Source organism: Stigmatopora argus, chromosome 9 (genome assembly GCF_051989625.1).
Source record: "Stigmatopora argus isolate UIUO_Sarg chromosome 9, RoL_Sarg_1.0, whole genome shotgun sequence".
In the NCBI taxonomy this organism is placed as follows: Eukaryota; Metazoa; Chordata; class Actinopteri; order Syngnathiformes; family Syngnathidae; genus Stigmatopora; species Stigmatopora argus.
Genome location: NC_135395.1, coordinates 17,396,353 through 17,422,737, shown reverse-complemented (window position 1 = coordinate 17,422,737; position 26,385 = coordinate 17,396,353). Strand labels below are relative to the sequence as shown.

At 41.9% G+C, this 26,385-nt stretch overlaps 5 protein-coding genes across 8 annotated transcripts; 2 read left to right on the top strand and 3 right to left on the bottom strand.

Moving 5' to 3' along the window:
* Positions 1 to 11: 11 nt before the first annotated feature.
* Positions 12 to 13,072, bottom strand: stag3 (STAG3 cohesin complex component). Its single transcript, XM_077609572.1, has 32 exons — positions 12,984 to 13,072; positions 12,562 to 12,636; positions 12,364 to 12,448; positions 12,018 to 12,242; positions 11,701 to 11,797; positions 11,468 to 11,544; positions 11,153 to 11,357; positions 10,500 to 10,651; positions 10,059 to 10,256; positions 9,761 to 9,859; positions 9,618 to 9,697; positions 9,386 to 9,496; positions 8,888 to 8,975; positions 8,692 to 8,794; positions 8,485 to 8,588; positions 7,132 to 7,224; positions 6,925 to 7,014; positions 6,569 to 6,769; positions 5,873 to 5,934; positions 5,690 to 5,777; positions 5,531 to 5,608; positions 5,377 to 5,469; positions 5,128 to 5,293; positions 3,838 to 3,965; positions 3,509 to 3,610; positions 2,630 to 2,763; positions 2,375 to 2,500; positions 1,738 to 1,898; positions 1,460 to 1,649; positions 657 to 737; positions 486 to 579; positions 12 to 373 (listed from the first exon to the last, which is right to left on the bottom strand). The coding sequence occupies exons 2-32, from the start codon at positions 12,582 to 12,584 to the stop codon at positions 329 to 331; spliced, it is 3,579 nt and encodes a 1,192-aa protein (XP_077465698.1). The 5' UTR covers positions 12,585 to 12,636; positions 12,984 to 13,072; the 3' UTR covers positions 12 to 328.
* Positions 13,073 to 13,551: 479 nt separating this feature from the next.
* On the top strand, positions 13,552 to 14,918 carry rnaseh2c (ribonuclease H2, subunit C). The gene is made up of 5 exons (XM_077609557.1): positions 13,552 to 13,701; positions 13,828 to 13,982; positions 14,060 to 14,172; positions 14,259 to 14,378; positions 14,476 to 14,918. The coding sequence occupies exons 1-5, from the start codon at positions 13,691 to 13,693 to the stop codon at positions 14,497 to 14,499; spliced, it is 423 nt and encodes a 140-aa protein (XP_077465683.1). The 5' UTR covers positions 13,552 to 13,690; the 3' UTR covers positions 14,500 to 14,918.
* Positions 14,645 to 17,581, bottom strand: zbtb3 (zinc finger and BTB domain containing 3). Its single transcript, XM_077609553.1, has 3 exons — positions 17,341 to 17,581; positions 16,125 to 16,945; positions 14,645 to 15,947 (listed from the first exon to the last, which is right to left on the bottom strand). Exons 2-3 carry the CDS (start codon positions 16,940 to 16,942, stop codon positions 15,299 to 15,301), a joined length of 1,467 nt encoding a protein of 488 aa, XP_077465679.1. The 5' UTR covers positions 16,943 to 16,945; positions 17,341 to 17,581; the 3' UTR covers positions 14,645 to 15,298.
* trpt1 (tRNA phosphotransferase 1) lies at positions 17,406 to 20,133 on the top strand. Of its 4 annotated transcripts, none has more exons than XR_013303244.1 (7): positions 17,406 to 17,568; positions 17,969 to 18,050; positions 18,184 to 18,353; positions 18,442 to 18,629; positions 19,607 to 19,663; positions 19,750 to 19,860; positions 19,920 to 20,133. XR_013303244.1 is itself a non-coding variant. In XM_077609554.1 (7 exons), exons 1-7 carry the CDS (start codon positions 17,512 to 17,514, stop codon positions 19,937 to 19,939), a joined length of 675 nt encoding a protein of 224 aa, XP_077465680.1. In that variant the 5' UTR covers positions 17,406 to 17,511; the 3' UTR covers positions 19,940 to 20,133. The 4 variants fall into 4 exon arrangements, 3 of the variants coding, with proteins under 3 accessions (XP_077465680.1, XP_077465681.1, XP_077465682.1); XM_077609554.1 differs by having other exon boundaries at positions 18,442 to 18,619; XM_077609556.1 differs by having other exon boundaries at positions 17,418 to 17,568; positions 17,934 to 18,050; positions 18,442 to 18,619.
* On the bottom strand, positions 18,941 to 26,347 carry fermt3b (FERM domain containing kindlin 3b). The gene is made up of 15 exons (XM_077609551.1): positions 26,206 to 26,347; positions 25,529 to 25,653; positions 24,507 to 24,740; positions 24,176 to 24,292; positions 23,896 to 24,064; positions 23,717 to 23,819; positions 23,519 to 23,626; positions 23,308 to 23,442; positions 23,185 to 23,231; positions 22,910 to 23,034; positions 22,341 to 22,447; positions 22,027 to 22,248; positions 21,109 to 21,233; positions 20,586 to 20,727; positions 18,941 to 20,487 (listed from the first exon to the last, which is right to left on the bottom strand). Exons 2-15 carry the CDS (start codon positions 25,650 to 25,652, stop codon positions 20,308 to 20,310), a joined length of 1,938 nt encoding a protein of 645 aa, XP_077465677.1. The 5' UTR covers position 25,653; positions 26,206 to 26,347; the 3' UTR covers positions 18,941 to 20,307.
* Positions 26,348 to 26,385: the final 38 nt, after the last annotated feature.

Genomic DNA, 26,385 nt, shown 5'->3' with positions numbered 1-26,385 from the left:
AATTTTCAATGTTTACATTTTGAAGAAGCCAGTTTAATGATTTCATGACCGGTGTAATACATAGCTGCTTAACATGCCTGAGTAAAAAACATCTTGTGACAAAAGGACATTTTCCAGTTCATTTGACAAATTCAACACTGCAAATTCATATATAAGACTGCAATAATTCTAAATACTTCTTATTTTGTTCATATGGCATACAATAACTTAGAGCCTTTTTAATTCATTTGGCTCTGATACTATTTTTAAATTCCTTGCTGAATTAATATCTGAACACATTTTAGCAATAAAGAAAAACAAACACTCAACTTTGGCCTGGTGTGTTTCTTCAGGCAAACAGGTAATCGAGGAAACTTGAATTAGGGCTGGAAGGCTGTGTGGCACACAAAAAAACACACACAAAAGGCATTTTTAAGTGACATTGCCAACCATGTTATGAATTATAAGGTGAACCCTGTATGTTGATTTTATTCAAATGACCTTACCACTCTCAATGAAGAAATACTTTCACATTCGTCACGCTCTTCTAACTCCTCTTCTGTATCGTAATCATCTATCTCTTCTTGCGGTCTACACGGACTAAAGAATACAAGCAGTGGTTATGATTCCGTCGAGATACATTATTTGTGAATGATAAGTGCTTCCTCATATCTTACATTTCGTGAGGACTGCTCAGTGATTTCTGACTGGTGCTGGAGCTCAACCTCCTGATGGAAACCATACGAGCCACCTGTGATCTGCAATGTGTGGGTCAATTTCAAATAAAGATCGAGATCCAAGTTGGAAGTGCACGCTTGGATTGTACGACTAAAACTGCTAACTTCAAAAGTTCTAAATTCAAGTTCTTACTTCAACAACAATCATGAAAGGAGAGACAAAACTACAAATTCAAATGAAGATTATAGATGTATGTTATATTTCTTGATTTTCCCCTTTTTAAATCAATAATTGCATTTTTTATCCATTTTTTTGGGTTGTTTTTAGGTCAAAAAGCATTTTGTAAAATCTAAAAATAAATATTTAAAAATATTTTTAGTTTTCCACTTTAATATTGAATATAATTAAAAGAAAATTTGCTTCCATTTGAAATGAAAAACAAATGATTAGTAGATGTTTTCCCTTACTAAGAAAAAAAAGTTCAAATAAACAGTTTTATATCTATAAAAAAACTGAATATTTAGGGCTTTTGATCCAGTTTTATAATCCAATTAAAAAAAAAAAAATCTAAATATTATATCTAAAATGGTCCGGCCCACATGAAATGGAGTTGATGTTAATGCGGCCCGCGGACCAACCCGAGTTTGTGATCTGCAATGTGTGGATCAATTTCAAATGAAGATCGAGACCAAAGTTCGAAGTGCACACTTGGATTGTACGACTAAAACTGCTAACTTCAAAAGTTCTAAATTCAAGTTCTTACTTCAACAACAATCATGAAAGGGGAGACAAAACAACAAACCCTGAGGAGAATTCATCTTCCGAGACCAAAACAGGTGAGCTGTTGTCAACATCCGATTCCAAAATGGCAGCTGGCTTTGGCGTACTGCTTGTCTGTTGCTTCTTAAGGCCAGTGGAAACATGCTTTGGACTGAACCGCCCACTAAGGACGCTACTGATGTCTGATGTGGATTCTTTCTTCGACCTTGGCGCTGAACCGGGAGGCAACCGTCAGATTAAGAATAGGTCTCAAATGAATATTGCAGGAAACATGAAAGATCATTGATATTATTGGCAAACCTCGAGGTCTGGTCTTCCGGCGTTTAGGGGCCGAGGCTGTTTGTCCACTGGCCGCCGTGCCCTCCCCATCGGGAGGGCTCCCCTCCAAGGACCGCCGATAGATGCAGACCGCTTGCGAGGACATGAGGGCCTCAGGACAAGAGGATTTCAGGAAAGTAACCCTGAGAGGGGGAAAACGCTCATCAGTAGGCGTACAGCTATCAACGTTTTAATCAATGACCCAACATCCTATCAATTTATTTAGTCATAAATAATAATATTTAAGCCATTCAAGGGCTGGAACCAACCTTGGTAGATGTCCAATTCATTTAGACTGGAAGCAGAAATCTGCCAGCCTTTTCGTTTGTTTTTATTAATTAGATTTTATGCATTCACATTTAATGGATGCATACATTACAAATTCAATTATAAAAGAATTATCTATATATATTTATAATTGAGATCTGCCATTTTTCAGTCACTTGTACTACACTATGTGGAAGCCAGGTCTTAATGAGGTGATTTTTTTTCATAACTGCCAGGGAGAAATAGAACCTTGACTTGTAACAAGTTAAAAATAAATGTATCAGTGTGAAGATTTGACGCAAGGATTTTGCATTGATGTTTCTTGTAATTATATGATTACACGATGACTTACAGCTTGGCCTTGTCTTTCGGCATGAGCCTAAAATTGCACTCGCTGAGGATCTCCAAGAAGGCCAAATTCCGGTGGCGTTCCTCCCCTTCTTCGCGCGGTCCCATGAAGGCGAAACTTATGCCGCTTCTGAAAGTTGAAAAGGGCGCCGGCAATGACATGAAAAGCATGCTCATCGCCAGGTTTAAAAGAAATCTAGCTCCAAAAGGCTAGTTTTTTTTTTTGGGGGGGGGGGGGGGGGGGGGGGGTGTTACTCACATGTGGAGGGCTAGCAAAGGTTTTTGAGCCTGTTGGAAGTCACTGCTGAACGTCATGGTGAGCTTTCTGGCCAAATCGCGAATCTCGTCGATATCTCTCCTGCTGACCTCCTCTGTCAGCATTTCGGAGTACAGCTGGATCGACATTTATAGCCAAATGTCAAACAAGTACCATATTTTCTCACATATACAGGATATTTGTCGATCAAAAAATGATGACTGAATCAAGGGAAGGTCTTATATGCGCACAAATTAGGTCATCATATTTCTGACACGGCATTGATCTCGCACGTGTGCGGTTGTTTGGTCGCCGTCTTTTGGGCACCGGTCTTTTGGTCGCCGTCTTTTGGGCGCCGGTCTTTTGGTCGCCGGTCTTTTGGTCGCCCGGACCCAAACAACGGGCGACCAAAAGACCGGCGACAAAACAAGGTAAAACAACACGGTCTACGCATCAATAAAAGCCAACAATGGCCCTGAGCAGTTTCACTGAGCCGACTTGTGAGTGTAGAAGAAAGAGTTTGTATGTACATGCGTTGTCCCTTTAAGAAGCGACGTCAGTCAGGGTCTTAACAAGTTCTCCAACAAAAAAAACAATAAAAGTACGTGAAATTTGGAGCTTTTCTTTAGCCTAATGATTAATAGGGTATTAAGTATGACTAAATAATAATTCACAGTTTGTATTTAGGGAATTTGAGCAACGATTTAAATGGTAATTATCAATAACCTTCCGGGCGACCAAAAGACCGGCGACCAAAAGATCGGCGACCAAAAGACCGGCGACCAAACGACCGAGTACCGATCTCGCACATGGTTTAAAGACGATGTAATATGCTATAGTGCATATTGAGTGCAGGCCCTTGGTGAAAAAAAAATGCTGTACCTGCTGCATAGACAAGCAGAGAGTCCTGGCGCTCAGTATAGGATTGATGAGCTTGGTCCTATTAATGGTCTCTTTTATGATGTCGCCAAAATCCTTAAAGTTCTGCAAAAATAAAACGTGGGAAGAACGTCAAATCTGATTTGGCAATCAAACAAAGAAAATCAAGAGCGGGTAGAATTACCCATAGATCTCTCCCAATTATGATTTCTAAAATCTATTTTTTTTCACGATCAAAATAGTCACTTGCCCTAAAAAGGGTCAAAGGTCAAATGCCGTGACGACTATCCTCAAAAAGGTTAAACAACTACGGAAAGATTTTGCCGTTGCACCTTGTTGTAATGCTTGAAGATGTCAGTGGCTGCGGTCAAGTCCAAAATGCCATAGATGACTAATTTTGAAAAACCGGCGAGCTGCTTGCGCTTCTTCTCAAGAAGTCTGAGCTGCTCCTCCTGCTGATCTAAAGAGGACAAACAAGCCACATGCCTTTAAAGTGAAGAAAAAAAAAGGTTAAAACTTGACAAAATGAAAAACCAATTATACAGTAATCCACAGGTGTCAAAGTGGCGGCCCGGGGGCCAAATCTGGCCCGTCGCATCGTTTTGTGTGGCCCGAGTAAGTAAATCATGAGTGCCAACTTTCCGTTTTAGGATTTAATTCAAATGAAGATTATAGATGTATATTATATTTCTTGATTTTCCCCTTTTTAAATCAATAATTGCAATTTTTTATCCATATTTTTTTCTTTTGGTGTTTTTAGGTCAAAAAGCATTTTGTAAAATCTAAAAATAAATATTTAAAAATATTTTCAGTTTTCCACTTTAATATTGAATATAATTAAAATAAAATTTGCTTCCATTTGAAATGAAAAACAAATGATTATTAGATATTTTCCCTTACTAAAAAAAAGTTCAAATAAACAGTTTTATATCTATAAAAAAACTGAATATTTAGGGCTTTGGATCCAGTTCTTATAATCCAATTTAAAAAAATAATAATAATCTAAATATTACATCTAAAATGGTCCGGCCCATATGAAATGGAGTTGATGTTAATGCGCCCCACGAACCAACCCGAGTTTGACACCCTTGCAATAATCCCTCGAATATCGCGGACAATGGACACAAGAAGACAAAGGACTTGGACTAAAACTCCCATTTACCTGTTTTCTTATTTATTTATATCACGCGATTAGGAACTATTTTCACTGTGAGTACAGTATTTAAAGTAGTTACATTTTCAAATATATTCATTATATTCATACATTAGCTTTTGATTGCTTATCGCTGTAATATTTAATAAATTGACTTTTTGATAATTATACTTGGGTACTTGTATTTCTGTATAGGTGCAAAAACATGTACTATTGTGGTTGTTATAATGGGGTGATCCTACTTTGCCATTTTTTGTTTAACGCGGCCATGTCTGGTCTATATTAACCGCGATATTCGAGGGATTACTGTAGTCGGCTGTCATTCGTTTTGAGTCACTCTGTATCAGCCACATTTTGGGGGAATATGGAATTTTTAAAAATTGTTTCTTGAACAATTGTTTAGCCACCTGAAAGGGACAAATGGGTGGACTTTTGGACAGATTTGGGGAAACGTGACCCTGAAACAAACCTTCCAAATCATCATCGGTGTCTGCCAGGACATAGTCCACGATGAAAGCTGCCATGCCGGCGCGCAGAGAACTAGAGGGCTTGTGCTGCAAGTTTTCAACTGCTTGATCAGATTGGACAGAAATCGGACTGTAAAGAATCAGGAAGTCGCAGAGCAACTCAAAGGCCTATTGTGGAGAGAAGGATGATCTGTTTTAGGAATGGCCCGTGTTCGGCGTAACTTGCAAAAGTGGGACGGCGATGCCCTGACCTGATCCCGGATCTCAGCTTGGCCGACAGAAAGACAGACTTCGCAGATTCGGCAGAAGGTTTGGAGCTTTTTTTTCAACGACGTCACTTCCTCCTGGGGGAGACGATGAGAATTAACCGTGAAGAAAAGGATATTCATGATAAGTGAAGCCCACCTCAATCGGAAGAGAGGGCAGATTGACTTTGGCCCACATTAGGTGGAAAGCCGCGCACTTCAGAGCTGCCACCACAAGCTAAATGAAAAAAGAAAATGGCCACTTGTAATAGGTTTTCATTGGAATTCAAAAGAAAAGTCAGAAAAACGAACAACAGACCTCCTCGTCAAGATATCGGGACTCCATCCGGTTTTTAAGGAGCTCCATGCAAGAGTCAAGAAGGCTTCCATTTGACAGGTTGGTGCCACTGAAATAACCATCAAATGGCGTTCAGGATTTTATCTCGAGCCACGCCATTGTGACAACAGGAAATATAGGCAAATACCACTTGGTGATACACACCTGACCAATGTTGCAATCCTTTTCAAGGCCATGGCGGCACTGAAAACATCCACAGTTGGGTCCTAGATACCAAACAACAGAGATACAAGGGTCAGTTCAGTATTGCAGAGCATTTTGGCTTCATAATTCTAGAAAAATAAGCCTCCAATTTTCTGGCTTTCTACTCAAAATATTTTCAAGCATTCTCTTTTCTTCCATTATTGGGGCAACCATTTGGTTTCACCACAAAATCGTGAATCAGGGGGCGTCTCATACGAGAGAAATTGTTAAATTCAACGATTTTAAGGCAAGTTCAAGGGTGCGGCTTATACGCGGAGGCGGCGAATACGGAATATTTACTCAGAAACGACATGTTTTTGCATTTCTTATGTGGAATATTTAAAATTTGAAGCATGACATGAAGATGTCCTCCAATTTTGGAATGATCTTACTCCATATTTGATCAACTTAAGTCACTGGATGATTTTATGTACTTCCAAGAGGCTTAACTGTCACATCTTGTTAGGGTTTTGACTCACAAACACACAGGCTTTAAATAGACACACAAGGGCTGACTACCAAATCACAAATAGCTGGTTACAAGAGGAAGGGAAGCCCGGATGGACACAAGAGGTGAAAACCACACACACACACACTGAGGCAATTGGCAAATAAACCGAAAAATAAATGCATTAAGATAAAAGTTGTCTCTCCAACCTGCATCAGGTCACTGTAACAGGAGTTGAAGTATTCAGTCAGGTTGTCAAGGAGTAGGCTAAAAAATCGGTGGGAGCGGGAGGAGAAAGCGTGGCTGCTGTAGCAGAAAGTGTTTACAAGTTTGGTGCACGCTGCCAACACAGCGTTATCGGTCTGGTTTTCTATAATTCTGCAGATCTGGGAGAGGAGCTGGTCCAGATGCTGGGGTTGACCCACATGGAAGTACGAAGAAAAGAATGAGTGATGGCTGGTCCATTGTAAAAACAGGACATTTTTCAAGTTATCACCTTGAAAATTATTGGGAAAAATGCTAACATTTTAAGCCCTATTGGATTGCTAGTATTGAAACAAGGCACCTTCTCCATCCGATGGGAGCTGCTGTACATATCCAAATCGAAGTAGCACGGCATTTGCAGGAGTCTTACCAACCCGGTGTCTGCAGAGTACTACACGATGGAGAAGAAACACACAACATGTATCAAATAAATGCTTGACTAAGAAAGCATTCTCCAAAAAACAGGCCCAAAATTTTAAATTTAACTGGACGACAAATTCATGCTTACCTTGGCCAGCAAGGGTGGCAATAATGGGATAAATTGGGCTGTGATGCGACGCCTGTCTTGTTCCTGGGTCTTCTTTTCCTTCATATTCAGGCTCTATTGTGTGAAAATATGAAGACAAACATTTTTTGGGGACAAAGAATACATTCACCGCCATTGACAGCGATAGAAATATAGCCATTTTAACTAGGAAGGCTGTCAATCATCATGTTTGAGTGCCACTTATAGTGATAAACATCTACAGTAATCCCTCAAATATCACGGTTAATGCAAACTAAACATGGACACGATCATTGAAAAATCGCAAAGTAGGGTCAGCGCTATTATAACTTTTTTTCTTCTTCAGTGCTGAGTCGTTGTAGCAAGAGTGGCTTCCGCATACGAGTTTCCGCGTGGACTTTCACATTTTTATGAACTTTAATTACCGAATTTTCACGACTATACGGCACATCGCATTTTAAGCCGCAGTGTCAGTTACGAGTGCTATTTCTGTATTTGACACACACAAAGGACGCACCGTTTTTAAAGACGCTGCCAGGCATGGCAAAACACACACCAGCTTAAACATACGGACACACGCTAAAACCACGTTTTCAAAAAGGCAACGGAAGATAAACTGAGTTCGGTTGTACTTTATTTAGCCATTTTACAATGTACTCACGTCATCATCACCCACAAATCCATCAAAGTCCTCATTTTCTGTGTCCGAATTGAACAATTGTCCAAATGAGTCATCGAAAACGCTGAGTTTTATACGTTCGTCCAGGCGGCCACAATCCATTCGCAAATAGTAGGTAGCTGGCGTAACTAGCCCGATGCTGCCTGCCACCGTTCGTAAAGCTGTGTTGATGTCGATGTCCAGGCCACAATCCATTCGCAAATAGTAGCTAGCTAGTAGCTAGCGGCAGGAGTTCTTTTGTAAATCCAGCCGGAATGACGCGAGCGCCAAATGAGTGTGCTTGACGTCATAATGGGTGTATTGACAAAAGAACTACATATCCCAGCAGTCACTGCGCAGTACTTTTTCTACAGGGAAAATAGTAGAGTCGGGGTCTGCTTGCCGTAGTTGTGAGAGCTGTAGAGGCTGGTGTACCCTATCCACTCATTTATTTTAGTTTATCGTGATAACAATTTTAGTATTGGTCCATATATAACGTGCACTGGATTATAAGGCGCCCTGTCTATTTTGGAGAAAATTTAAAACTTTTAAGTGCGCCTTATAGTCGTGAAAATACGGTACTAGTGGAAGAAAATCGCAAAGTGGTGAATTCGCGATAATCGAGGGATTACTGTGTTCATTTGTACTGGGAGAGGACGGGAGTGAAACTTGGTAAAACCTCTTCCATGTGTCCCCACCTTCTTGAAGGTGACTCTTCCTTCTGGTGGGATTGCTTCCACTGCCCGTCTGATTGAGCATATCATCAAGTCGATGAGTCCACCTTCTTCTTCGTCCATCAAATCTGACCACGTAAAAGGCCATGGTTTAGTGCTCAAAACATGTCAGTTGGGGACACCTCCAAAGCTTACGGGAGATTTTTGTGAGGGTGATTTTTTATTCCTCACCACTTTCCTTAAGCAAAAGATTAGCCATGCACTCCCAGTCTTTTAACTCCGAGCTCGCAACATCCCATAGACTGTCCACTAGGTAAGTTGCATGGTCTTCAAACTGTCCATTAGTGGAAAGTTGGAGTCAGGCAAACTTTTGTTGTTGTTTTTTATGTTAAATTACAGATGAAAACAAAACATGATAAGGTACTACCTCACTCTGAATGTGGAAGTTGATGAGGATTTTGATGAAGTAGGAGTTCATATCTGTGTTGTTCTCATTGTCCATCGTACCTTTTAGCCTGTAAATACGGAAAAATGCCTCTTTCAGTGAGAAAATCTATTTTTTTTGCCAAGAGCGCACAAGCTAGGTGATGCCAGTCCGCTATAGCATTGCTAAACCACATCTGACGTATTTTTTGGACTATGAAACACACTTTGGAAAAAATAGATAAATAAAAAATAAAGATGAAAACGTAGTTACTTAATAGGCACTTTAGCTTTTCCTCATTTTAATGTTATCACTATCACAATCGATGTTTGTTCCTGATATCTTAAATACGTGACTTGCACTCCAGTGAGACAGACGTATATGGTTTATTCCTCTTCATTATATAATTTTGTTTGGCAGATGCGACTTATAGTTGGAAAAATACGCTAATTGTGGCTTTGTCACAGTACTGCGGAAACGAGTTCATGTGAGGAAAAGTACTTGTGATAGAGGAATAAGCCGGCTGCGGACGCCAAAGCCCGGTTGGCGTTGTAAACCAGGGGGTAGATATGAGCACACTCGTCTTCCTGTAGGCCTTCTTTCCCCATGGCCCTGCACAAGCGTACAATTTCAGTTCATTTAATCAAGGTTTTCATGCTCAAACAGCTTTGGATGTGTCCCTATTGGAATTACAAAGAGTGACGAATACAATCCTAAAAGGTTTGGGACTCACACATGGATTTGAAGTAACAACTTGACCACTTCGACAGCAACCTCGGAGTCCTTGTCCATGACCATATTGAGCAGCCTCTTCTAAACACACACAAATGCACTCGATATCATGTGTAAAAACACCCGTGTACCTCGGAGTCTCACTTTAAACATGTTGGTGAAAAGCTCCATTCGGCCAATGAAATCCTGCTCCTCATAGAGACCCAGCAAGCTTCGCACACAATTCAGACGTACCACGCTTTGCTACAAGAAAAATGGTACAAGGGGAACGAACGCTCTATTGGGGTTGTTTGAAGAAAACTTTTGAAAAACATACGGTCAATAGCAAATGCCACGTTTGAGGCTTAAACGTTTGCAAAGGCATTTCAAATGTGTAAACTTAGTTCTGTTTGAGTTATACTAACAAAACAGTTGAGCTTCATCCAATTTTATCGTAAAGTACCTTGTCATTCAGCATCCAGCCAAGGTATTTGATACAGCCATCATTGAGGTAGCATTCAGGGTTCAATTTGATCCACACGCCCAGCTCCTCCAGGCAAAGTGCTCTGATTTCCACTTGCTGGTCACGGTAGCGGTGCACAAAAATGCCCCGAAAGGTGGCTTTCATCATGGACGACAGCTCTTCTTTGTTCTCCAGCAGCTAGTACGGCGCAAATGGCACTTAGTCGTGAAAATGGGATTCGTGTGCATGTGTTCAAGTGAGCTTAGAAGGAGCATTATGTAAGCTTTACACTTCAATTATTGACTCAATTGCCCTAATATTTCTATCAACAAGTTTTTGGAAATACCTACTAGGTACTTTTCCTTTCTCAGTGTTTAAACTAAGAGTATTTTATTTTAAAACCTTTGGGCCATCAAGTCTACTGTGTGTTATTGAGGTCACCTCTTTGATGGCACTCTTGAATTCTTCCAGTCGCTCAATGTCTTGATCCTCCTCGTCCTTGCCACACTCCAACTCGTAGCGCCGCATGACGGTTTGCATCTGATTGGACACGGCCACAACCACCTTCACCATTCCTGACATCAGCTTCATGGCTGAGAAACAAAGAAATAACGTGTTCATGTGTTTGTGTGCTCTCTCTTTCTGTTGCCTACCGTTAGCTTCCTCTTGTTCCTCTGCGCTACAACACGGATAGATTTTGTATGGCTGTTGTTCATTTTAAGACATTAATAAACAATTTTCTTATAATTTTCTCTCATTTTTGTGTGTTTCTCACGTTACATACAAAATTGGGACACGTTGACCAATTTAAAAGGGTTTAATTGGTAGTTGTGTGAGGACCGTGGAACGAATGAGAGAATTTACATATAAAGTACTGCTCTACTTACGAAAAAAGTTCTGGAACCAATTTTGGAAGTAGGGGTACAACTGTATTGGGGTAATTAGTGAACTTAGTGAAGTCCTGCACTCAGTTTCTTTTATTGTATTGTCTGGAGAGTAGTTGCCACATTCACGTCTCCATTTTCTAAAGCACCTGGCCTAGGAGTGCCGTTAATAGCTTAGTTTTGCCTAAAGTTTTGATGCCACGCACTCACCAAGCAGGGTACTCGTGTGTCTGAATGCTCTGATTTGGGAGTCGGACAGCCCGGTGAGGAGGGACAACAAGGAGGGAAAGAGGTAATCATCATAAATGAAACTATTTTGACAGGAGTCCACCAGGATGCGAGCAAACTCGCGGAGGCCTGCTTGAAATCGCTTGGGGGCGGGGCCCGTCCCGGACAAAGGGTAGCTTGCTGAACCCTAAAATGAACAACACAGGAATATAACCCATGTTATGTTATTCTCAAAGATATCAAGTATGTACTTGAACAGAAGGACATCCTTGACTAAAATAACATTTGGTCCATTACCTGTTCAAAGTGTTTCGTCAGTGTGGTGATGATGTCTGCATTTTCCATATTCTCAAGCATCGCTTTGGTAACCATGCCTGGGGAAATTCAATGAGAAATATACTAGTTAATTGCTTCTGCTTGAAATATAGTAGTGCCTGTTATGATTTTTGAAAAAGCACTTGTGCAAGATTTTTTCGTATTGTTGAAACTTAGTCACCCACAATGCATCACCCATCTAGTTACTCCCTGACCTGGGCATCCACAGCACTGAGTGACAAAGTTGATGAGCTCCAGAAATCCTTCCTCACGGTTCTGCTTGTAGTAGTCCAGCCACTCACCAATCATCAGCTAGAAGTGGAGAGGAAAAAGCCAGCTCATCAGAAAATGGATTCGGAGTAATGTTACTTTAGCCACATCCAGGTCAAAAGCTTTTTTTTTTTTTAAATGACAATAACGTATTTTGTTGTCACGATATGTTCTTTAATCAGTAGGGACTAATTTCACATACTAATTTTGCGTGCGGTCTTTTCAAATAGAGTTAACACGTTTTTCGAGAATATTTCCTCACCGTGAGGTTACTCTTTCCAATACTGACAGCTTCGTACATGTCCTTTGCACTGATTGCTTTGTCCCTCCTGTTCACGCCCTTTTTCCCAGACTTGGATAAGGCCTTCTTTGGTCTCATTTGGGATGACTGGTCAGCCTCAGAAACCTCTGGCGTAGATAGGAAGGAGGTACTAGCCGGGCTTGGTGATGTCATTAATTCATCTTTCTGCCTTGGTTTCTTCGGCAGCTTGGGGTGAAAGAAAGACCCAAATTGGGATGAATTAGGATGTATGTTGAAGTTAACACTATGTTTTATTTTAATCATACAAGGCAACAATGACCCGATAGTTGTAGAGAACCTAAAATACCGGTGAGCTTGTCTTTGTCTGCTTTTTTCGCTTGGTAATTTTCACTGGAGGCTCAAAGTCTGCATCCATATCTGTCAAATCAGAGCTAACAAAATGGAAGAAAAGTAAAATGTAGTCAAACTCATTCTGTATGCTTACTTAATACAGTGACCAAGGGAGAGGCCGAACATATTTTTGTCCACAGAAATTTTCCCCTACCAGGAAAAGTTGTCACTTGACATGGTTGATATTTAATGAAGTATTCCAGTTGGTTATGAATTTTGGACCGTTTCCCTGATAATGACACAAAAGAAAGAGAGAAATAAGCTTGGACCAAAGCAATGAAAGTACCTTAACTTTTGCCTCTGTGCTATTTGAGTTTACTGTTTCTAAATTATAGCACGAGTACTAGTATAGTAAGTATTTTATTAAACGTAACACATTTTGAATCAGACAACAATGGAACAGCTCGTTTCGTCTCACTACAAGACAATTAAATTTAAACCACACTTTAGGCCCTTAAGTCAGCCTCCAAAGAATTAGGTCACCAGCCACAACACAATTAGTAATTGTTATTTAACTTTATATCCAGTGAACTTTGAGAGGAATGGTAATATCATTGCATTAAGATGTGCACTTACCGACTTTCTTTAATTTTTACCCAGTGGCTGAAAGACTAGTACAAATAACTACAAGACTCCGGATTGGCCAGAACCTGATCAGCAGTAGCTATGATTGGTCCTTGGGAATTAGCCCTGTTGCCATGGTTGCCTGGCATCGAATAGTACTTTAGGGACGAACTTCAGACTTTCCCAACTAACAAATCTAACTGAATAAACATAAAAAAGCAAATTACAATAGCTATTATTGCAGTACGATTTTGTTTTAGACGTTTACAGTGCTGATGATTTTTTCCACTTTTTTCCACTTTCACCCAGCAACAAGTGGGCGTGCTAACTCTGTGACTACAGCGAGAACTCTGATTGGCCAGAAACCCCAATGCTTTGGCTATGATTGAGTTTGGTGAATTAGCTCTACTATTGATGTTTAGGTTTTGAGGAAATAGGAAAATACACTAAATAAATAAAAAATAAAATAAAACGAATCACCATAATTAATTTGCCTATTCTGTTTATTTCAAATATATGAGTATAGTACGTGTAATATACGCAGTTTTCACCGTATACGTTGCTGTAATCAGATGACTCGTCGAGAGGGAGAAACATTTTGAAAAACGCCGCCAAACTATCATTGAGCAGAGAAGAAGAGTTTCGCGTCCAATCAGAGCGCAGTTTCGGATTAACCCGGAACTCTGCAAAGCATTATATTTCCAAAAGGCTTGAGTGCGATGCAAACAAGGTAACGTTGGGTATAAATATATTTTGGATTGGATAACTTTATTCTTTGGGGAATCAGACATTGTTATATGACCAGCAGCTGTTTTTACATTAATTGGTAATGAGTCGGTAATGTTTGCGGTTGCAGGATGTCCTGTTACAGCAGTGTAATCCGCGTGGATGCATCAGGTGCAGACCAAGCACCCAAAGAGCCACTGCACCTGATTCCTTGTGAAATTGAACACAATGGACCTGCACAGATCTCTCAGTTCTTTAATGCTGCCATAAAGGAGCGAAAACATGGTGCAGTAAATTTTGTGCAATATCCCTGCATCTCTGCACCCAGCATCCAATTTTAATACGTTTCTTTCACGTTACAGAGAAGACCGTTTCCCTTAGGGGTCGAGGCCTTAAAGGGCAGGAGGTCAACTGCCCCCAAGGCTACACTGGCATGGTGCTCAGGGAGCTCAACAAGCCTAGTTCAGATCAAGAGGTAGACCAGTCTCAGTGTTGGTTTCACTCTGATTATAGAAAGACTTTTTAAACTAATTCTTTTTGATGTTATCTTTCTTTCCATAGGACAGGACCCTGACAATGTCCTCCTTGTTTGACAAGCTGACCTATTGGAACCTCGAGACGCCCCCTAACTCGGATGATGCTGTGGTGATGGCGATGGACTGGCCTGAGCTTGCTGAAGCGGTACTGATATTAAGAACGTTTATGCTTCCCATTATTTTTGTAACAGGAGTTTGAAAAGTTGTCACCAATGTACATAATGTAATTGTCTTTTTCCCAGATTCACGGAGCTGTGGAGGACTAGATGAGCAAGCCGGGTGGTAGAAAGGCCTAACTTCCGCTGGTAGCTGGCCATCGTCCAGAGCAATGACTAATTGTTACAGAGCAGAGAACATATTGTTCTATTTTATGTGAATAAATAATTTTGTAATGAAATAACACGACACAAATTAGTATGATACTGTGTTTTCATTTTTATCCGACAGTAAATAGCAATGAACACACACAAATGCCTTCACAAACAAGGTTGTCAAATTGTTAAAGGACAACCAGACAAAAATTAAGGCCGTTGGCAAACACTTCAGTTCCTTCACCATATCATTAAGTCTCCCTTTTGTTTTTCATATTTTTACTTTGGCATATTTGCCTGTGTAATATAAGTACTGGACTTACACACACAGAAAACAATGAAGTACAATAAACAATGACATTTTTTTGCTCCTACCGTTTAGTTAATCATTTTTATATTACGGAGGATTGAGAAAAATAAAAGCTTCCTATTCATTCCTCTCCTGTAAAAGTCAACAACACATTGAATCACATTTAGGCGTATAACACAAGAATGTATACAGTCAAATATTATGTGCTGGAGACAGCTAAAACTACTAATATACGTACCAAATATTTAGAAAATTCCCCGAGTATGACAGTCTTAAATCGTAGAATTAAAATCTAATAAGTAAATAATCTCAAATTCTCAACAGTTAGACTGTACAATTAACTAGCATTGAATCCAGTTGAACAGTTCGGTTGTTGCTTGACATTAGCTCGAGAGCTAACGGGATAGCTTGCTAGCTAAGCGGCGACGGTTGCGGACGTTGCGATTAATCCACATCAGTTTTGCTGCGTTTGGGTGGCGGGGGCTGGTCGTGAATCTTGCGAAGGTGTCGATAAAGATCACCTGACTGCGTGTAGCGGCGGTAGCAGAAACGGCACTCGTAGGGACGCTCCTTGGTGTGCACGATGGCGTGGCGTCTCAGCGTGTACGTGCACGAGAAGGTTTTTCCGCAGACGCAGCACGTCGGGACGTCCTCCGTCACGGTGTCCCGAAAGTCTGTTAAAAAGCTCGCCTGGTGCTCGGAGGATTCCGGCGTCGTGAGAGGAGGTTGAAGGAATGAGGCAGTCAGCGGAGAAGAGGAAAAAGAATGGTCGCCAGTCATTTGCCGACAAGGGTGGGGGTTCAGCTCCTCGTCTTGGATGTCGTTGTCAAAGTTGTCGTCCATGTCCGCCATCGGCCCGCTCGCTTCGTATTGCTCCATGTACTCTTCCTCGTCGGAAATGACAATGGCCTCCACTTTGACTTTTGGGTGGCCGCAATCGTCGATCTCGGTCTCTAACCGATGAAGAACAGAAGCGCTTCCTGTGTCACTCACATTCTGAAACGTGGAGAAGATGGAGTCCTGGTCTTCACTTTGGCCAGCCTGGAATTCCGAGAACCGGGAAGATGAGGAAGGCTGCTGGTTGACGCTGTTGCTGAAAGATAGACGCAATTCCAATGGTTATACTAAATAGTGGCATATTTCATTATATCTTACATTCCTTTTTAGGAATTCAGATTTAACAAAGTCTCCAACCGTGGCCTCACATTGGGAAATTATTATTATTATTATTTTTACAAGATGTTAGAATGGAGATCATATTAGGCGGTACCTGTACTCAGTAGTGCTGCATGGACTGCAGAGACCTGAGTCTTGCTCCTGACTGCCACCCCTTAACCCATCGGGACCTTCCGACTGCCCCACAGCGCCTCCTTGTGCCGGTTGTCCTCCACAAAGGAGCTGAGGAGGGGCATCCATGCCAGGCTGAGTGGTGTCGGCGAGATCGGGACTCGGGGGAGGTTGAACTTGTGTTTCTGATGAATCACTATCATTCCTGTACTCGGACTTGACAAACTCCGACGGACTCCGTCGTGCCATTAAGGGCGCTTGTGAGAGACTTGTTGTCATGGTGATGGGCTTCAAGTGATCTACCGCCATGCTTACTACCCCAAACTCAGTTCCACCGTCACCCTCATCTTCTCTCTCCATTAGCTTCCTCGACCCAGTGCTCTCCTCGCAGCGAGTGCTATCCGCTTCAGCCAGAGGCCCTCGTCTCCGCAATCTACTTTTACAGACCCTAACCACCTCGTTCATGTGCAGGAAGCTCGCCGCCGCTAATATATCCTCCACTGGTGAAGCCTCCTTCAGCTCAAGCACCCCTTCATAAACAAAGTCCAGGAGTAAGCTAAAGGCGGCCGCCGTGACGATGTCGCCGTCGAGCGTGACGGAGCTGCCCGACGCATTCGCGCCGGAGATGTTGAGGGGATCCGAGTAATACATTTGGAAGAAAGGCGAGCAGGAGGCCAGGACTGCCCGGTGAGCCAGGAAGCGGGATGATCCCACCACGATGGCGCAGTCGCACAGGAAGCCACGCTGCTGTTGAGAGCGGAGAGCCGAAAGAAGCTGCCGGGAGTGCTGAGGAAACTCCATGATCTGACAAACAAGAAGGAGGTTTTGATATTTAGTTTTGAATGTTTAGTGGTTTGAGGCGGGGATAGGCTCCAGCACACCCCGGATCCCTGTGAGGATAAAGCGGTTCAGAAAATGAATACATGTTTAGTGGTTTGAATTAAAACAGCCTAAAAACACAATGCCACCGAAAACAGCCAAGGATTAACTGAATCTGATCCAATCTTTGACTAAATCAAGTACCAATCAAGTACCAAAAATAGCCGTATTGGGTGCCGATACCCATACCGAGTATTAGATTCGGATATCAATCACTAAAGTGAACTTAATGCACCACTAAAATATGGTTTCATTGGTTGTCGTTATTTTTAAGTGTGACTAAAAAAGGGAAAATTGTGGTCTTATGTTTAAGGCCTTACCGTTCAGCAAGTGCTTTATTCCGCAACTCTCCTCTTTTTGTGTGCAGCAGCCATATGCCGGAAGTGCTTGCTTGTTGACAGTGTGACGTACTTCCTGTCATCCAGTCTCGTCGCAGCTATCGAGCCGAGGAAAACATTCAATGCAACATCCAATGTTTTCTCAGTCCGAATATGGAATCTGACAAAGTCGGAAAACGAGGAAAAAGAGGGACACGTGGTGCTCCTGAGGTGAGTTGCAGCTATTTGCTGGAATAAGATGTGAGTAGACATCTAATGAGTGCAGGTACAAAATTTAAAAACAATCATTACGGTCGCTTTAAATACACGTCACATCGCCAATGACCCAATTTTAGACATATTCTGTTGTACTTTTCATTTTTACCACTAGGGCTACACTAACACTTGCAGTGCTGCCTGAGATTATGTGGGTTAAATGTTAGTTTTCGGCCTTGCAATTTACGTGTAATGATTTCTCCCGGATCTCTGAAAACCTTAACCTATGCTTAATCATGACCTCCACCTGTTGCAGAACGTTAATAATTATTTACCCCAAAAAACTTGTCAGTTTGAACATTAAATATCTTGTTTTGCAGGATATTTACAGAATTTATATGCTCTCCACTTCCAGGATAAAGATGTCAAATTGTCCAAAACGTTGTCATATGCTCTTCGCCATGGAGCCAATGAAATGGGTCTACATTTAAATTCAGGTGAGTTAGAAACAACTGCTTCTTACAGTGTAACAAATGGCATTTGGGGCCAAACAATAGTAGAAAGTAATGAATATCTACTTTCTTTTTTTAATCTGTTCTAATATTCTATCTAATATTGTAACTTTTCTAGATGGCTACGTGTTTGTTGACGACATCCTGGCTCACCCGCAGTTCCGATCATACAAACTGGACGATATTACGAGAGTGGTGGCAAGAAATGACAAGCAGCGTTTTAAGCTTTGCCCCCACCCGGAAAATTCCCGCTTGCAGATTCGAGCCAATCAGGGTCATACCGTGCAGGTACGAGTCGGATGGGTAACTTTCTGCTCATATCTGATTTGTACTCATGAACTATGATGGGTCACGTCGATTGGATGTGTGTGGCCAGGTCGCCGATTTGGAGTTGAAGCCTGTTCTGGTCGGTTCTCCCGATTGTCCCGCCGAGGCTGTTCACGGCTCGTACATGCGTAACTGGAGCGCCATCCGGCGGCAGGGTTTGAGTCGGATGAGGAGGACGCACATTCATCTGGCCCCAGGCTTGCCGCAAGAAGATGGCGTCATAAGTGGTTGGCAATTGTTGGTTCACTTTTGGAATGATCCATTCACTAGCCAAGTAGATGCTCATTCCAACATTAATAGCGGAAAAAAATGTAGTGAAATTGCGAAAAGTGAAGACGCGATAATCAAGGGATTACCGTATTTTCACGACTATACGGCGAATTGTATTTTTAGCCGCACTGTCAATAACGAGTGCTATTTCTGTATTTTACACACACAAAGGACGCACCATTTTTAAAGACACAGCCAGGCATGGCAAAACATACACCAGCTTAAACATACGGACACACGCTAAAAACACGTTTTTAAAAAGGCAACAGAAGCAAAACTGAGTTCGGTTGTACTTTATTTAGCCATTTTACAATGTACTACTCACGTAATCATCACCCACAAATCCATCAAAGTCCTCATTTTCTGTGTACAAAGTTTTATACGTTCGTCCAGGCGGCCACAATCCATTCATAAATAGTAGCTAGCGTAACTAGCCCGGCGCTGCCTGCCACCCTTCGTAAAGCTGTGTTGATGTCGATGTATACAGGCCACAATCCATTGGGTGTATTGACAAAAGAACTACATATCCCAGCAGTCACTGCGCAGTACTTTTTCTACGGGGAAAATAGTAGAGTCGGGGGCTGCTTGCCGTAGTTGTGAGAGCTGTAGAGGATGGTGTACCCTATCCACTCATTTATTTGATTTTATCGTGATAACAATTTTAGTATTGGTCCATAAATAAAGCGCACTGGATTATAAGGCGCCCTGTCTATTTTTGGAGAAAATGTAAGACTTTTATGTGCGCTTTATAGTCATGAAAATACGGTACTGTAATTTGATGTATGATTCAAACTAGCGACATTGATGGCAAACGGAGAAAAAAAAGATCTGCAATGTCACTTTTTATTTGCGCCAATAGGCTTCCAGGGATTGTCATACATCAAAAGTCATGCAAGCGTCTCAATTCCAATTTTTATTTAATTGTCTTTCCTGATTTTCACTAGGTATGAGAAAAGACTGCGATCTGGCTATTTTTATCGATGTACCCAAAGCTCTTGCTGGTAAGATTGCACACAGTAGAACGCCATCAGGTAATTAGTTATCCCCTTAACTAAGTTACTTGACATGTCTGAATTTGGTTGTGCAGGTGGGATTGAGTTCTTTTGGTCAGAGAACCACGTTTTGCTGACAGCGGGGAACGCGGAGGGAAAACTACCAACGGAATACTTCAGCCGAGCTTTACGACTCAAGCCCACAAGTAAGACATGACGTGAATGTCCATTTTTGATGATGAAAAGATGTCTTTCTCTCTTTTAGGGAGTATCCTGCCACTGTGATACCATCTGAAACTGGATCAACTGGTTCAAAAGTCCATCATATCCTAGCCTTATTCGCAAATCATTTTTTCTAAACCAGCCATATGTCAGAGGAATACGCTTCTATTATCATAGAATGAAAATCTTCAATGTGAACGCCTGTAAAGATGAATATGCTCAATTCATTTTTATTAAAAGTACATGTGGTAAACTTGTATTGTTGTTCTCTAATGTTTTGATTGTAACACTGAAGTCAGTCATGTTTTCACGAAATGTGTGGGTAACGTATTTAGAACTTGAATAGTACATCCGTGTTGTTGTGACATTGACAAGAAGGCAAGGTCGGAACCTTTTAAAAACCGGATTTCCATGGCGCTCCAACAAGAGTTCTACAGCGCCTCGTGTCCGCCGGTCAGCTTGTGGAAGAGTTCCTCGTCCAGTTGCTCGCTCTTGTGGCGACTGCGCGTGGACATGAAGATGTAGCCGCCGATGAACTCGTGCACGATTTTGCAGTCGGCCGTCACGCAGCTGAAGGCGACGTTAATGTTCCCCTCAAATTCAATGGCCACCTGTCCACGTGGTTTCAAATGCGTCAATTTCATGTTTGTTTTTTTAACACGCACATTCAAAACGGACTACGTTGAAGTTGTTGGTAGAAATTCCGCACCTGTCGAATGTCCCAGTTGACGTTCCATTGCTTCATGTTGTTGTAACGCCAAGTCTTCACCACGTCGCCCACGCCCAGATCGATGCGGATCAGGCGATTGGGAGCGATGCCCAAGACCTCGTCTTTACGGCTTCCTTTGAACCTGTTCCACAACAAACACGATGCTTGTTAGGGTTATCATTATTATGAATTTGCGTGCAATGAAGAACGCTTTGCTTTATGTTAGAAATATTAATCATTATATATATGTGCTTGCAATGAAGAACGCTTTGAGTTATTGACATTAAAAGTCATTTTTAATACATCTCTTGCAAGAGTAATGCATACCTGTCAACCTCTGCCGATAACTGCCCTTATAAATGATTATGATTCCCCTTACAAACCCCCAAAAAACCTTACAAACACCATACGAGAGTAGGGTGAACCTATCAATGCTCTTGCGTCCAGCGCTTCTTTGGAAAGTATGAACATGGAATGGTAAAGCTAGCTGGTAGAAGTCTAGCGAATAAACTTGAAAGTCGACCTGACGACGAAGTAGGAGAGGCCAAAGTCGGGCAAGGCCTGCCAGATCTGCAGAAAGCGGGAGACGGCATCCACCAGTGAGAGTTGGGCCACATTCTGGTACGCGTCCAGGATACGTGGCGTCAGCTGCGTGGACAGACACGGTAAGAATCGGCAAATTATTTCTATTCCCGTTGCACATTCGCTTGTAACGAGGTAGACAATTGGCTGACAAGTCAAACATGAGGGCTTACTAGAAAAAATTTGAATCCGACCAAAGAATGACCTCAAATCAAGTGAAAAGTTGAATTTATTTTTATTATTATTTATTGATTATTTATCTGTTCGTTTTTTTGGTTTGATGTTTGTGCACATCCCTACTTATGTATGTTGTTGACTACTTATAATACTTATTTATGAATTTATTTATTTATGAATTTATTTATTACCTATTTATTTATGTCTAAAATGTCTTTTCCTGTGGCTGTATTCTCACCCACAAATCTAATGTAATGTAATGTAATGTAATGTAATGTAATGTAATGTAATGTAATGTAATGTAATGTAATGTAATGTAATGTAATGTAATGTAATGTAATGTAATGTAATGTAATGTAATGTAATGTAATGTAATGTAATGTAATGTAATGTAATGTAATGTAATGTAATGTAATGTAATGTAATGTAATGTAATGTAATGTAATGTAATGTAATGTAATGTAATGTAATGTAATGTAATGTAATGTAATGTAATGTAATGTAATGTAATGTAATGTAATGTAATGTAATGTAATGTAATGTAATGTAATGTAATGTAATGTAATGTAATGTAATGTAATGTAATCTATTCTAATCTATTTAATCATTACTATTGAAAATTTATTTTTATTTATTGATATTTATTTGTTTGTTGTAACGTAACGTTGCTTATTTCCCCCACCTGCTTGGTTTTGTACTTCTTCTGGTAGCGTGGGGACACCAAACTATACGTGTTTATATTTTCATCGCTCGCCGCCGCGTTGCCGTGAGAACTGGAACTGGTGTTTTGCATGGCCAAGAAGGAGCGGATGCCGCTTATCTCGCTCTGGAAGCTGCTGTCCGCCAGACTCGTGCCCTTGGACGCCAGGCGACAGGCGGCCATCCACCGGGCGTACTGCTCCTCCTATTGGTCCAAGGAACGGAGGGAGACCGGAGGAGATTTTCAGCAACGCCGGAGCGAGAAAGGCCGGACAAATGTCGACGGCGTGGACTCGCGTTTTCACAACGGAGGTAGACTTCGTTCATGCCCTCGGGGACTGGTATCAGCAGGCGGATGAGGAACTTCTGGGCGGCCATGTTCACGTCTGGCGCCACTTCACAGCCTGTGTGGAATAAAAAAAATCAAATAAAAATCAGAAGTTTAAGAATGGGTTTATTAAAGGTTGTGGTGGATGTGTTTGAGTTGGAGTTTGATTTTTTGGGGGGGACAGGACATATTAATGAACATATTTATATTCATGTTAATGAACATATATATATGTAAGATTGTAGCCAAGGGCTAATTTCCATCTTTAGTCCCTTGTGTAGGTTGAAGATAAACCATGACACATACAGACAGTTTTAGGCAACGCTGTGATCGCAATTTAGTTCGTCTAACAGCCAGGCTTTGAGATGATTGGCCAAGAGGTTCAGAGACGGGAGTTCACGTATGTTAATTGGTATTGAGTTCCAGGTATGAAGGCTAATTTAGCCCTCTTTTTGAAGGGAACTACACAGTCACCTCTAGAGCCAGCCCTGGTTGATGTCTTGGATTTTTTTTGGTACAAAATCTTGCAATTCCATACCTTTGAGGTTAATCTGTTGAATGGGCTCCCCGTTGCTCTCCTCTTTGCTCTTGAAGTAGGAGATGGAAGTGTCCTTGAACTTGAACCAGTATTGCTTGTATCCCTTTAAGGTCAACCTTTTGGGCCTGAAACATGTTGACGGTCAAAATTCTCCGGCTCATGTAAAGAAATGCTTATAATGTAACTCAAATGATGTGTTTTTCATCATTAGCCTGATTGCCACAAAGAGTTAATCATTGACAATAAATAGTATTTTGGGTTGAAATTACAGGCACCTGAAAATCTTCAGGTAATCGTGAAGTTCTGGTGCGGTCATGTTGTTCTGTCAAAGAGAAGAAAACACTTTAAAAGCGCACAAAAGGTTGAGAAAGCACTCGTGTGCCTTCATCTCATCTCACCAGCATGTCGGAGGCGGAGCCACCCTCGCCCTCCATCTTCACCTCCAGGCATTGAAGCGCCGATTCCAGGTCGTCCATGGCGGCCGCCGATTTGGCCATCTCGGGCTCCGACTGCGACACTTTGCTGATGTGGTACTGCGAGCGGTCATTTTAGTGACATGGTTGGACCTGTTCTATTTGTTTGCCTTTCATTTTGTGGCCCACGTTCTACCTGCAAGGCTCCAAACAGCATCATCTCCTCCTCTGTGCAGTCAATGTCCTCCAACAGGATGGCCCAGCGAGCCTGCTCGTACAACTGGGTCAGACGTACGGCGTCGTACTGAAAACGGACAGAAATGTCTCCTAAACTGGGATGCCGGGAGAAGGGAAAGAACACGTAATAACACGATTCACAATAACATGGATGCACCTTAGGTTCGATATCGTGGAAGGCGAAATATTTGAAGCGAAGCCACAGTTTGTCATTTTCTTGGATGCCCAGCTGCATGAGACAACGCGATGAATCCAACCATCTGGAGAAAACAGAAAGTGCCTTTTCTAGATTCCCAACCTATTCTGTTCATTGCTAAGTCGCTTTGGTGAACGGACCTGCCGTGTATGTGGGCCTTGTCCACCACGCTGGCCGCTCGGTACTGCTTGGCAATGAATTCCGGGGCGGGCGACGTCTGAGGAACCGACAACGCTTTGTAGATTCCTTCCAATTCGGGCGAGCCGCAAAAATGAGCCGGCATTCCGTTGGACAAAGTGGTCCGGGAGGCTGTCCACCGAGAATAAAAAAAAACTTGATTGTTATCGTGGCGGGGGTCAGGGGAACGGACGGAAAAATAAATGTACCATGTTGTATACTATACACGGTTCTGACGATTACCTGTGGAGAGGGGAACTGCAGTCAGGTCCAAAATCTCTTCCGTTGAACTTTTCTCCTTCTTTTTTTTCTTCTCTTCAACAGGCTGAAGGAGCGACAGCTCCTCGGGGTGACGGATGTCTGCGGAGATCAAGCGTTGGATCAAATTTATACCCTCGTTTGACTTTGCGGTGGACGATCTCAACGGCGGACTGCCTATTAGAAGACGGCCTAGACCAGGGTTAGGTTCCCAACCCCTGGTCTAGACACTTTGGGGTGCAGAAATTAATTCTTTCCAGGAACATAAAAAAAGCAAAGTTGCCACTTATGATGTATTTATTATTTCCAAACTCACTGAGCAACGTGCATATCCCCATCACGGTCTGGAAGACGGGATTGGAGAAGCAGGCGCCCAGGCGCACGGTGACCCCGTTGGGCAGGCCCACCTTTAAGGGCTTATGCTGGACCATGAAGATCAAACGGGCATCGGCGTGGATGCCGTGTTTCTCCAGCGTCCAGGACGTCCGCAGCAGCCAGCGCTGCTTCTGCTCCCACCACAGGGCGTGGTCCGACCAATCGCGCTTGATCGCTGCACGGACGGTGTGTTAGAATTTATAAGATAGCGAGGGAAATTTCACACTGCACGTGGAATCGTATTGTGATGGCGCAGTGGAGCCCTACAACTGACTGGCGACCAGCTTAAGTCAATAGTAGTAGTAGCAGTAGTAATAGTTATAATAGTAGCAGCAGCAGCAGTAGTAATAGTTATAATAGTAGCAGCAGCAGCAGTAGTAGTAGTAGCAGTAGTAGTAGTAGTAGTTGTAATAGTAGTAGTAGCAGTAGTAGTAGGAGTAGTAGTAATAGTAGTAGTAGTAGTGGTAGTATTAGTAGTAGTAGTTATAGTAGTAGTATTAGAAGTTATAGTAGTAGTATTAGAAGTTATAGTAGTAGTAGTACCAGCAGCAGGAGTAGTAGTAGTAATAGTAGTAGTAGTAGTAGTAGTAGCAGTAGTCGTAGTAGTAGTAGTAATAGTTATAGTAGTAGTAGTAGTACCAGCAGCAGGAGTAGTAGTAGTAGTAATAGTAGTAGTAGTACTGTTACTAATAATTCCTATTTATGAAGCCATAATACGGTTATTCTTGTTTGTTGTGCGTCTACTTTATTTTATATGTCCAATACCTTATAAGTATCCATGAAGCTGTGGTTTAAATAGCTTCTTTGGGATGACATTTTCAACATTCGTTTGGCAAATTTGATATCCATGTATTGTGAAAGTTGGAATTAGTTTTATTCACATGATCCAAGAAGCACCTTGAGTTTGATCCAACTCGGTGACCCTTGACCTACATTACGATATGTCAGACAATGGTGACCCACGTGTGTTCTCCACCAGTTGGAGGATGACTCCTCCCACGTGGAGGTCAGACATCACACTGAGGTTGACAGGTGGGGCGTCCGGCCCCAGGTCCTCCACCGTGATGGACAGGTCCCACGCCGCCATGCTGGATCACAGAAATGGAATTAAATTAAAGGGCACATTTTGGGAACATGTCCTGAAGTATTTTCATAAATGACGACAAGAACACACTTTTGAGGCTCATCCGCACATGATACATACACACTCGATGGGTGAGTCCGTCCAACGTGACATATTTACACTTCCTGCTTCTGCCTTAATCACCAGGGAAACATACTTCCGCTTTTTTTTCTCCCCAAGCCACCAGATACAAAACGTGCTAATATGGCTCATATTATACATGTTTACAAACCAATGCAAAACTAAATGCATGAGCCGAACGAAGGTCTGTTTTTGAACGATGACATGACTGAAACGGTTGCAAACGTGAGCCGACTTGCAAGACTAAAATGAATTTCTGTTAATCTATTTTGATAAAACACATTTAAATAAAATAGGGACTAGTTGTGACATTTCAACATTTTCTTCACAGCTAAAACAAAAAGACATTTTTACAACACGGGACGAGGACGGCACACCTTTTCGCCGTCCTCATTTTAAGCACATTGTGGTTAATACAGAAATATAAAGACAATACCGTCAGTCTCCTCTGTTGAAGGTTTTCAGAAATCGGGACCAGATCCGGGGAAAAGTCCCCCTAAATTTTAGATACAAGGGTTCTGAAGACGTTTCCCCTCTTTATGCCAGGACGAGCAATGGTCCGTAACCGTCTGTGTAGCGTGTTCCTTTTTTTTTCTCTCTCTTTTCGTTTTGTCAG